This window comes from Moschus berezovskii, chromosome 10 (assembly GCF_049115385.1).
Source record: "Moschus berezovskii isolate FMDL1 chromosome 10, NW_MosBer_1.0, whole genome shotgun sequence".
Taxonomy (NCBI): Eukaryota; Metazoa; Chordata; class Mammalia; order Artiodactyla; family Moschidae; genus Moschus; species Moschus berezovskii.
Genome location: NC_142469.1, coordinates 89,178,560 through 89,192,039, shown reverse-complemented (window position 1 = coordinate 89,192,039; position 13,480 = coordinate 89,178,560). Strand labels below are relative to the sequence as shown.

At 34.9% G+C, this 13,480-nt stretch overlaps 1 protein-coding gene across 10 annotated transcripts in view; it reads right to left on the bottom strand.

The window, feature by feature from the left end:
* The window catches only part of UTRN (utrophin), a 567,941-nt gene that overhangs the window by 253,848 nt on the left and 300,613 nt on the right, over positions 1-13,480 (bottom strand). For all 10 annotated transcript variants that reach the window (XM_055433618.2, XM_055433617.2, XM_055433621.2 and 7 more), the window contains one exon: positions 8,447-8,636. In XM_055433618.2, coding sequence (XP_055289593.2) covers positions 8,447-8,636 — 190 coding nt within the window. The remainder of the gene's footprint in view (positions 1-8,446; positions 8,637-13,480) is intronic.

Below are 13,480 nucleotides of genomic sequence, written 5' to 3'. Positions count from 1 at the left end.
TAAGCAGCACTTATTTTTCAGTTTCCTGTCTAAATTTTATGTGTGGCCAGAAAGAAATATTTTAAGTGCCAAAAATACTAGCAAAAGTGCAAATAAGAGAAGGGAAAAAATATATTTTAACTCCAAGAGTTATAAATTTCAAGTGCTTCTTTTCACTCCTCCCTAATCTTCAAAACATACAGAAAAAAAAAGAATATTCAACACAAATTTCCAGTTCTGTCATACATAAGCTATTTTCTTGTATATAAATATAAGCAAAGAAAGAGACGGTATCAGAAAGGAAAAGTCTGATGAAAAGCTGAATTTCCACTTAATATGTAAAAACAGAGATCCTAAATAAAAATTTAAAAGTGGGATATACTGGACTTCAAAACACAAATATGAATTTAAAAGTCATTTTCTCAACACTATTTCCAATTCATTTCAGTCTGTAAATGACCTTACAATAGACTGCCTCTATATTTTTATGAAGAACCACTGCAACTTACAGCATTTCCTTTCTAAGAAACTAAATTTAGAGAATGTAGGAGGTATAGGAAGCGATAGTCATGATAGCATTTAAAATGTAAGGGGAAAAAATTTACAGTGTCTTAAAGTAAACAAACACCAAACTTATTTAAACTTTTAAGTATTATACACAGAACACTACTGATAATTAAAATACAATAAAGTACTTTTGGTAGGTATAGATATTTCACTTATGTCAGTATTTCAGATGGCAGTTGTTTATTAATATGCAATTCTGCAACCAAAATTTTTACTTACATTATATGAGCTAATATAGTTCAGTAATTAAGATCAGTTCTCAAAATATAACCAAGCAAATAAAATATATCCATTACTAAGTGATTTATTTCCTAGTAATCTGTCACTTCCTATTTTAGGTATCTAGTTCTTCAGCCAAATTTCATATATCACTGACTTACATTGACACCTGCTGGAAAGTACTGGAATTGTTTATTTCTCATTTCATTATCTGGACAGTTGTTAATTTTACTTTTGAGAAAAAAAATGTGAAAGATAAACATCTTAACTGAGAATAACGTAAATTTTAATTTTTTAAGAGAAAAAAGTAACATTTAATTCTAAACATTTAAATTGTGGTGGTTTCCTTAGGAAAGTAAAACCTCAAGAAGTCAGCCCAAAGAGTATTTCAGTTGGGAACTAACTTATCCAAGGACTTTATTAACTTAAGTTGTACTAATTTGGAAAGTAATTATGAAACTAAGCTAACTTCTCCAGTATTTGAACTTCTGCCTTTCATCTTAAGACCATCTTAATACCTTGGTCATATGACTTGAGAAAACTAATTTTCTGAAAGTACACATACAAATAGATGAGAAAAAAGATCCAGTTAATGAAACAGGATGTTTATATTCATACTTACAGATAAAATGATAAAATAATGAGTTAGTGAGTGAGCTTTTCTTCTCTATTATCAAAACTGCCTATTTATGAGCTATATAAACATTTCACCAGGATAAATTTATTATCTGAAGTGAAACAAAACACAAAACATTTGAATAAATAATTTATGAATTTTTACAAGTTAAGTTGTATTAAGTTTTAATGAACTTCAAATGAAAACGCTTCTATTTCTGCAAAGAATTCCCATCACCATAATCTGTCTGCTGAAACTTCAAAAAAGAAAAGATTCCAGACAGAAATACATTTAATTGGCCAAAATGTAAGAAACAACAATATATGATAAAGTTAATAGAATTCTGCTTTCCCCTGTCTAATCCACTGCCATATAATAAGCACGATTTAGGTGCTCAGACATGTCATATTTTATAATGTCAGAAAAATAACATTGTCCTAGAGACAGCTGTTTGAATTATAAATGACTTTGGCTAACAGGGCAACAAGATACATCCTCGGGAATGGTACTAAGAACATGATATGAAGGAAGAATATTGTACTGCGGTGCTGGATAAATTTCTTCAGCATTCCAGTTATAACTCCCCCCTTCCTTTTTCATATAAAATCACTCCAATTTCTGACAAAAGTAATAAGAAAGTACGAACATAGCTTACATAAAACAAAACAATGATCAAAAGTATAATAGCTAACCTAAAAAATATACAGAAGCTCATTCAATGGTTTATGTTTAGGATGACGTAGTATTCGAAATTTGCAAGTGTCAAACAAGTTGCCTTCTCAAAGTGTACTTAAATCCACCTGTACAAACAAAATTCAGTTCTTCGTGTTTAACTATAGTATATGAAGATTCAAGAATATGGGGGATATTCTCATAAGAAAACATGAGATGTGTTTCTTATGGTAGTTTCTAAAATGTGTTTTAATTTTTTAATTGATAAACAATGAACTATAAAGAGATGGACAATTTTTAATGAATCTACTAAAAGATTATTTTAAACTTTTAAAAAATCTACTGACATTTATGTAAAATTAATTGTCCATTTAGTATTAAGACCACAAGTACCTCAGAGGTAACAGGTCTTAATGAATGTAGTTTTTGCTATTATTTTCTCCAAACAGTTCATTAGTCCTTTACAAAAAACACGATTTTGTCAATTACAAAATAGAATAGGCACTAAAATAGTACTTGCTCCTGATTCTGAAACAAAATATAATTAAGCAATTCACTTTAACAGCTTCTATAGTCAGTCACTAAGAAAAGGATTCTTTTCTTGATAAGAACCCTGAAAGACTAGATTTTAGAGCCCGAGAAACAGAATTGTCTGACACCAAAGATCCTCATTTTCAATCACTCAGTTACCTTACAGAGCTTCTGATACCGAGGAGAAGAAACTGCCATCCTTTGTAAACGATGTAACAAAACCACAACTTTCTGCAGAGACGTTCTCACCACAGCCATCATTTTAAGTTTACCACACTTCTGCAGACACCTCAGAATTTGCATTATAAATGAAGAGCAATGATCATTTCCTCCCGGTCACTGGACAATGATTTGCCAGTTCTCTGAGCATGCTCGTTTCCAGCAAAGCATTTGAAAAATACAGGGGACTTAGGTGCTAGGCAGAAGGAGGCTGGTATTCCTTCAACTTCTTCTCAATTTAAAAAACATACACAAACGCCACCCAGAAAGCCCCCAGCAGATGCACACAGCCAGGACTTGCTCAGCCCAGCACAGCCAGACAATGAGGCAAGTTGTTGGGCAGCCAAACGCTGCCTGCTGCTGGGAGAGGAGAGCGCTCAGTAGCCAAAAAGGATATTAAGTGAAACATTAAAGCTGCAGATACAAAGCAGATATCCCCGGGGAACAGAGATTCAACACATCACCAAGATGCATGCCTTGTAACAGGTTTATATTAAGCGATCCAGAGGCACTCTCTCACTTTAAAGAGAGATGCGTTCGCTACCCGACTAAACGCAGCTCTGGCTGTGTTCTATGGGATGAGTGAATACAGCCCATGACAAATCTCGAGCAGAACAGACGGGGACCTGACTCTAAGGATATCAGCCCAGACGTTAAGTGTTAATAAATCCCCTCCACTCAGGTCTCAGAACAAGACCATCTGAAACAAAACAAAAAATACATGCAGTGGACTTTACCTAAGATACCCTAAAAGCAGAGTCGTCCACAGGCTCTCAGATGCCTGCTTAGCTAAGAGGAAAGCCATCAGAAATCAAATTTCTAATGTCAAGTTAAGACTCCCCTAATTACACTGTAAGGTTAATAAAAAAAACAAAACAAAGTCTGTAACTGACTACTAACATTCAAAATTACCATATTTCCCCTTATTATCTTCATGGTCTTGTTTTATTTGCCATAAAGCTATTTTAAGTTTAGAAGTAAGAAATGTAAGCCATGATGTACATGTCACATAGACAGAAGAACCCAGCATAGAATTTTGAGGTCTTCTGTTTACGTGTATATATTTCAGATGCATTTTCTAAATACTTCAGCTTTTGAATACCACAGTAAATATCAACTGAGGTGAAGTACTGTTAGGTAATAAGCAAAATAACCCAGAATGATTCCATGACCAGGTTAAGGGGCACAGCCAGAAATAGAAGCCAGACGTTTCTCATTATGTCCTACTCAAATTAACAACCTGGATAAGTCTGCATTTTCACCTTTCTGCATCATTGTCATGATTCTTTAAAAGAAATGCAGCATTTAAAAACATTCATTTCTCTTTTTTACTTTGTCTGCCTTCTTAGTCCTTCATTTTAGCATGATTTAAACCCCTAAAGTGGGTCTTAGAGGGTTGCGTTTATCAAGCAGCATTTTTGTGAGTTTCTGTTTATCTATTTTTTCCCGGCAGCTGTATACTGAGAACCTATACTGCCTCCTTCTGGAGAGTCTAACAACATCAAAATATCTATACAAAGTCCAACTCGGAAGAGGTCATCAAAGAACAAGGTGATCAAAACCAGCAATTTTTAGGCAAATATATAGAAACAGGAAGTAGATTAGTAATTATTTGAGGGTCAGAGAATTGGCAACAGAAGATTGACAGCCAAGGGGTATAGGGTTTCTTTTTGAGGTGATGAAAATGTTCTAATTTGATTATGATAAAGGTTACACAGCTCTGTGAATACAATAAAAACAATTCAATTGTACAACTTAAAGGGATGAAATGGAAGGATTGTAGGGTATGTGGAATGTTAATGAAGCTGTTATAAAAAATGAAGCTGTAATTCCTGTCCCTGAACCAACAGGTGAAGCTTCCACAGTACGGGTAATACCCCCTAAACACCAGAGAGCTGCGTAACAGACAAGATCTGAAACGATCTTAACAACCAAGTCTACGCCTATGGAAAAGAGGATGCAAATTAGGCTGAAAGAGAACACAGGAGACAAAAACAGAATAATCCCAAAGCACATATTATTAGAGAGTAAAAACAGCAACCCCAGAAAGACAACAGGGCAACAGAATTTTACTCAGGAAAGAATCAAAGCATGTTAATTAATTGGTACTGATAAAATTTAAAGCTTATATTTTGATATATAATTAAGGTGATGATAATAATATCTTAGAATACAGGCAGGAAAATTAAAGAGTAAATGCATTTGAATTAATAGAAAAACTGACTGAGAAAACAATAATAGACCTTCATTCAAAAGCAAAAAAAAAAAAAAAGTTTGTGCATCTTTGGTCAAGCTCTCTCATGTGAATACAGATCCACAGTGACAACTGTGTGCCAGGCATCTTCTCCTGACCATTCCTCAGATGCCTCATTTCCACACAGTCCAAATAGAATTTACCATCATACTCTGCACTAACCTGCACTGCTGCCCTGACTTTTTCTTTTCCTGTCATCCCCAATCTCAGATTCTGACACCACCTACCAGTCTTCTTTGTCAATAACCCTTCTCCCTCCCTTAGTCTACTCATACTATCATTAGGTCTCTTCACCCATACTGCCTCATTTCTAGTCATTTTCATCCCTGACCAGATGGCTGGAGTATCCTGTTTGGCTGTTAGTCTTGCCCAATTCAAACACATTCTCCATAAAGTCATCAGTTAGATTCCTACAAAATAAAGTCCCACTCTATTACTCTCTTGCTTAATATTTTTTAAAGACTTCTCTCCATTGCCACCAGGTTAAAATACGAAATACTTAGCAAGTCATACAAGACTCTCTACAATCTGGACCACTAGCTCTCCGAGAGCTTTTGTCTCCAAAAAGATCAGGTTTTCTCTTGCCAACAGTTCTCTGCTGAGGAGAAAAACCTAACTGCTGTGCAGCAGGGCGATGAAACATAAATTCATAAATCCAAGTGATCATTTATTCTTATCGGAAGTGGTATGTATCATGGCATACTCCCAGAAATTAATCTTCATCTTCCCATGTGCTTCCAAACTATGCTTTATCAAAAGTTACCCAAATTCACCTTAAACCAAATACAAAATAAATTTCTTCACCTTCATGAAATATTCCCATGGCCCTGCATCCCACTGTGTTAAGACACAAAGCCAGTACAACTAGAGAATGTGTCATGTAGGCAGCTATACATACACCACTGGTACACAGAGCACATGCTTGCCAAGGTCCTTATTCCAACGTTTTGTGCACACATGTCCTCCACCACCATCACCACACCAACAGAACATGGGTTTTATAATTCCAAGTGCTTTCTTCATTCTTTTTCTTCAACAAATATCTTTCCATTTCCAAACAAGTTTTCATTTTTAACTGCCTGTTCACTCACACAAGAGGAGGGTCATTAAAACAAAAATCCAAAGGAAAATTAAAATTCTATTGCATCAGAAATACTAAGCAAATGGTACTAAGTCTAAGAACTCCAGTGTTCTTGCCTGGAGAATCCCAGGGATTGGGGAGCCTGGTGGGCTTCCGTCTATGGGGTCACACAGAGTCGGACACAACTGAAGTGACTTAGCAGCAGCAGCAGCAACAAAGAAGCAAGGGAGTGAAAACTCATGCAAACTACCACCATATGAAACATCCAAACCATAAATAAATGAACGTGCTTATCTTGAGGTAGAGAGACGTTAATAAGATTTTAATAAATGCCCTCTTTATTATTTCTTATGAGACAAAACAGATTACTTTAGCAACATTAAATCAGTTTCGAGAAGCATTTACCATTCATGTTATAATGTATAACGTTAACCTCTTTAGTCAGTAACCTCTTTTTCCTGATGCTGGTTGCCATAAGACAAGTAGTCCTGTGTTAGTTATTTTTATTCAGAAAGATTTTAAACATCTCTATTTACATGCATTTTTTCCACAGTTTGAATAATTCATTAAATATTGAGAAGAGTTTTTGGCTATGTAAAAATATATCCCAGGATAAAATGTACTTAAAGACATTATTAAACTCCAAAATAGCTCTGTGTTTTACTGGTGCTCATCATCAAGGTTCACTTCAAGCCTCCTTTGTTCATTGTCTAAAAGTGTTACCTTCTCAAATGCACAACCTGCATATGTTTGAGTTTAGCATCATTATTTAAATTGAGTATATATGAGCATTACTGGGTCAGACTTATCATTAAATCATAAAAAAATAATATATTCTAGCATATAGCCACATTCAGAGCTCTCCATAACCCTCTCAACATGAGATGATAGCTAAACATCTTAACAATTAACATATATAGTGACCTTATAGGACTCCAGAAAGTAAGACAAAATACACACAAAAAGAACAGATTTATCTTCAACATTTGCTGCTCATTCTCATTATCAAGACACAAGGGTATTATGTAATGAATCAATGAATAAAATATAAGAAATAATGTAAGTAAACAGATTTTTGTTGAATTAATCTTGAGAATTCAACCATCAAGCACTCTAATAGTCAATCTGCATGGGAATAAGTTATTAATAAGTCTATTCCAAAAGGGTCTTTTTTAAAAATTTATAACTTTTTAATGATAATTTTAAACAGAAAATTTGTAAGACTCAGAATTGTTCCAAGAAAGTTTCTGGACCCTTCATCCAGACCCACATATCTGTTAACATTCTGATGTTTTGAGGGAAAGGATTTTCTAAGAAAGAATTCAAAAAAGGTCACTGAATTTCATAATGATGATGTTTTAGGGCCCAAGGGCAGCAGTCAGTATTTACTTAGAATTTCCACACAGAGCTCTGCATAGGCAACAGTACGGAATAATGTGATCTCTGCCCTAAAGAACCACATGATCAACTAAGAAAGGAGGAGACAGGCATCAGATGACAATGGATCATGAGTTCACAAGCATCAGAAATAATACCGGTCAAAATGTTGTGAGAATGACACTGTATAAAAAGGTAATCAGATGTAAAACTCTGGTAAACAAGGAGACTTCTCCAGTGAAGTTGGTTTAAGACCGAATTCTAAGTGAGAAGGCCTGTGATTGGCAAGAATAGGTCACTCTGCACAAAGAAAATGGGAAATTCAAGGGCACTGAAGCAGTTGCACTTGGGGCAGAAAAAAGATTCAGACATGTTTCATAAGATTCCTCAGAAATTCTTTTAAAGGAAAGATTCTGTATTATCATATTTCATGTAGAAGAAAATTTGAACCTCAGACTGCATTCACTATTGTAGTTCTCAAGCTAAAGACATAAAAGCAATACCTTCAAGCCTAATATTCTTAGTTATAAACTAAGCCACAGGGCCTTTGCAGCTTTTATATATTAAGTATTTATAATAAATGAACAAAGAAACAACTTCATATTAAAAGGAAATGCCCTGATAAATCAGGTTTCAATAAGGCTAACTGCAATAGGACTTAAGATGACAGAAAACAGAATAGTTATGAGCCTATAAGTCTAAATAAATAATTATCATTTCTATAAAAAAAGGTGTTTTTTTTCCTTAATGATTAACTAAGAGTATTTTATAGACCTCACTTCTGGAAACCAATTATTCACAGAGGAGCATGGATTTCATAACTGAAAAAGGTGATAGCCTCACCTTTAAACTGTAATAAATTTTGCATGTAGATGGATCAAAAGAGGATGGCAAAAATTAAAATAGAAGGCACAGTTTCCCATGCACTTGCCTGCATCTGCTGTGTGAGTTCTCTGGCCAGGACAGTGTCCTGAAGAGCATTCTCCCGCTGAGAGGCATCCGAAAGCACATTAACTGTGGTTTCTGCTTCTTGCATCCACTTTAGGAAGTTCTCCAGATCCTTGCGAGAGTTTTGCACTGTCTTTAGCTCAGCCTCCAAGGCACTCTGTCTATCAGCAATGCTGCAAGTAACAAAATGACAGGCACACCTCCATTACTTACAGTGTGATAGGCCACAGGAAGCACACCCTAAAGAAAAATTAATACACAGCCTCCAAGCAACCTTTATTTAAGTACCTAATGTAACTAGGAGATCTGTTTCTATGTGTGTCTTGAATAATCCTTAATAGTAATGTGAATTTTGAGAGGAAGGAATGGGTGAGAGATATAAATATTAATAAAATCATATCCATATCATAATCATCACATTTTACAACTTGTAATTGTACATTGAGTTATTCCCCATACATTTTATTCTTCCCTGGTGTTAAAGAATCCACCTGCAATGTGGGAGACCTGGGTTTGATCCCTGGGTTGGGAAGAGCTCCTGAAGGGAAAGTTACCCACTTCAGTATTCTGGCCTGGAGAATTCCATGGACTGTACAGTCCATGAGGTTGCAAAGAGTCGGACACGACTGAGTGATTTCCACCAACACTCAAAAGGTAATATCAATAAATATTCATACACGTGACTAAATGAATTCTAGAAAGAAGTAACATCTGAATAAATGGCTAAGATACAACCAAATAATTTAAAGGCCTTACTTTATATATTTTAAACACTTCAGATCAACGCAAATTGGTTCTTTACACTGATATAATAATATTCAGAAAACACCAGACAATAAAGTTTTTATAAAGCAATCACTAAATCTATACCAAAAATTAAAGCATATATCTAGAAGTTGCATGATTTAAGAGATAAACACACCTGTAAACCCAATCTGTAAAACTTCATGTATCTCAAAGTTCCATAAAAAGAAAACAACTTAATTTACGAATGGACACCAACAAGTTCACTCCTAAGTATTTAAACTTAAGAGAACTGAAAATATATATCCACACAAAAACTTGTACACAAATGCAGCATTACTTATTTAGAAGAGTCAAATAATAGAACTGAGCCAAACATCCATCAATTGAGAGAGGATGTGCTAAACAAAGTGTAGTATATTCATCCACGAAATATTATTACATCATAAAAAGGAATGATATACTGATATGATATACTGATACTCAATATGGATGGATCTTGAAAGCATTCTGCCAAGTGAAAAAAACAAATGCAAAAGGTCATATATTTTGTGATTTCATGTATATGAAATATTTAAGAGGACCAAATCCATAGAAGGAGAAAGCAGATTAGTTGTTGAGGCAGCAGCAGGACTAGAAGGTAGCAGAAAATGGGGACTGACTTGCTAATAGTTGTGGGTTTCTTTGGGGAGTGATTAAATGTTCTGAAATTAAGAGTGTTGTGATGAAGCACAACAGGAAAAAGATACTAAAAGCCACGTGGTTGTACACTTTAAAAGGGTGAATTTCATGAAATATACCACAATTTAAAAATCAGGACATGTAATAAGATCTTATGTACATATTTTTTCTAACTGTCCATCCACTCACTCATCCATTCATCATCATCCATCCATCTGTATATACAGATAGAAGGAGAAAAGTCTGGAACACTAACAATATTAAAATAGTTCCAGGTGCTGGATTTTAGTGTGGTTTACTTTCCTATTAGAACTTTTTCTGCATTCTTTGAATTTACAATAAACAAGCATCTTTCTTACATATCAATAAATGCATTCATTTAAAAAAATGGATGAAAAATTTAAATAGATATATCAACATAGAAGATAAATGGATAGCAAAAAAATCACATGAAAAGATGCTCAGCATCATTAATCATCAGAAAAATGTAAACTCAAACTACAATGGGATATCACTACATATTAGAATGGCTTTAAGAAAATGACCAAACCAAGTGCTGGTAACAGTACAAAGTGTAATGACTGCAACTCTCACAGTTGATGGTAGGAGTATAAAATGGTACAGCCATCCTGAAAAAGTTTGGCAGTTTTTAATAAGGTTAACCATGTACTTAAAGATAAAAGCCAGGGATCCTATTCCCAAGTATTTACCCAAGAGAAATGAAAACATATGTCCACACAAATTTTAAATGCAAATGTTCATAGCAGCTTTATTCATAATGGTCTAAAGCTGATAGTAACTCAAATATCATCAACCCATAAATAGATAATTTGGGGCATATGAATATAATGGAATACTACTGAGCAATAAAAATCTAAATGCTAATGAAGGATGCAACAACATGGGTGGAACCTCAAATGCATTTTGCTAAGTGGAAGAAGCCAGACATAAAAGCTACATACTGTAATTACATAACATTCTAGAATATCATAACATTCTAGAATATCATAACATAACATTCTAGAATATCATCAACCTCATCTCAACATTTACTTTTGAAAAATCTCCAACAGTGATTGGCTGCCTACAGAACAAACTGAAGTTGCTTTCCTGGAACTCAATAATAATCCTCCATAATCTATCACTAACTTACTTTTCCAGCTTTACCTTCTAGTTCATTCCAATGATTCAAATCAAAGTGGGAGGTTCCTTTTCCTCTAGAATATTTTTAATACCATGTCCACATAAAAATTTTAAACTCACATAAAAATGTCCTTCTTCAGTGATGAAAGAAATCAAAGATAACACAAATAGATGAAAAACTATACCATGTTCATGGATCAGAAGAATCAATATAGTGAAAATGAGTATACTACCCAAAGCAATCTACAGATTCAATGCAATCCCTATCAAGCTACCAACGGTATTTTTCACAGAACTAGAAAATAATTTCACAATCTGTATGGAAACAGAAAAAACTTCAAATAGCCAAAGCAATCTTGAGAAAGAAGAATGGAACTGGAGGAATCAACCTGCCTGACTTCAGACTATACTACAAAGCTACAGTCATCAAGACAGTATGGTACTGGCACAAAGAAAGAAATATAGATCAATGGAACAAAATAGAAAGCCCAGAGATAAATAAATCCATGCACATATGGATACCTTATCTTTGACAAAAGAGGCAAGAATATACAATGGAGAAAAGATAATCTCATTAACAAGAGGTGCTGGGAAAACTGGTCAATCACTTGTAAAAGAATGAAACTAGAACACTTTCTAACACCATACACAAAAATAAACTCAAAATGGATTAAAGATCTAAATGTAAGAGCAGAAACTATTAAACTCCTAGAGGAAAACATAGGCAAAACACTTTCTAACATAAATCAGGATCCTCTGACCCACCTCCCAGAGTAATGGAAATAAAAGCAAAAATAAACAAATGGAAACTAATCAAACTTAAAAGCTTTTGCACAAGAAAGGAAACTATATTCAAGGTGAAAAAACAGCCTTCAGAATAGGAGAAAATAATAGCAAATGAAGCAACTGACAAAGAATTAATCTTAAAAATATACCAGCAGCTCATGCAGCTCAATGCCAGAAAAATAAACAGCCCAATCAAAAAATGGTCCAAAGAACTAAACAGACATTTCTCCAAAGAAGACATACAGATGGCTAACAAACACGTGAAAAGATGCTCAACATCACTCATTATCAGAGAAATGCAAATCAAAACCACAATGAGGTACCATCTCACACCAGTCAGAATGGCTGCTATCCAAAAGTCTACAAACAATAAATGCTGGAGAGGGTGCGAAGAAAAAGGAACCCTCTTGCACTGTTGGTAGGAGTGCAAACTAGTACAGCCACTATGGAGAACAGTGTGGAGATTCCTTAAAAAATTGGAAATAGAACTGCCATCTGACCCAGCAATCCCACTGCTTGGCATACACACCAAGGAAACCAAAATTGAAAGAGACATATATACCCCAATGTTCATTTCAGCACTATTTACAATAGCTAAGACGTGGAAGCAACCTAGGTGTCCAACAGCAGACAAGTGGATAAGAAAGTTGTGGTTTAACATATACACAATGGAATATTACTCAGCTATTAAAAAAGAATACATTTGAATCAGTTCTAATGAGGTGGATGAAACTGGAGCCTATTAAACAGAGTGAAGTAAGTCAGAAAAAAAAACACCAATACAGTACATTAACGCATATATATGGAATTTAGAAAGATGGTAAAGACAACCCTATATGCAAGATAGCAAGAGACATAAAGAACAGACTTTTGGACTCTGTGGGAGAAGGCGAGGGGGAGATGATTTAAGAGAATAGCATTGAAACATATATATTACCATACGTGAAACAGATCACCAGTGCAAGTTGGATGCATGAAACACTCAAAGCCATTGCACTGGAACAACCCTGAAGGATAGGATGGGGAGGGATAGGAGTGGGGATCAGGATGGGGAACACATGTACACCCATGGCTGATTCATGTCAATGTATGACAAAAACCACCACAATATTGTAAAGTAATTAGCCTCCAATGAAAATAAATAAACTAATTTGAAAAAAATATGTCTTTATGACTAACTTCACCTATCAAAATCCTTCCAGTCCTTTAAGGGTTAAGGACTACCTCCTCCAGAACATCTCATTCTAATTAGGTTTCCTTGCCCAGAGTTCATAAAAGGTCAAAGCTCCTCTTCAGAAATTCATCACATGTATCCTTAAAAAACCTTTAGACTATGATCTTATCTCACTTCTACATTTTACCTTAACTATATCATAGAGATTTCTTGTCTTTCTCCCAGTTGGATAAACACACAATAGGCAAAAGCAGTCTTCTGCATCTCCATATTTCTCAGAGTCTTTATTATAGCATTCTGTGTGAGTTGCTCAGTCATGTCTCACTCTTTGTGATCCCATGGACTGTAGTCGACCAGGTACCTCTGTCCATGGAATTCTCCAGGCAAGAATACCAGAGTGGGTAGTCATTTCCTTCTCCAGGGGATCTTCCTGATGCAGGGATCAAACACAAGTCTCCTGCATTGCAGGCAGATTCTCTACCATCTGAG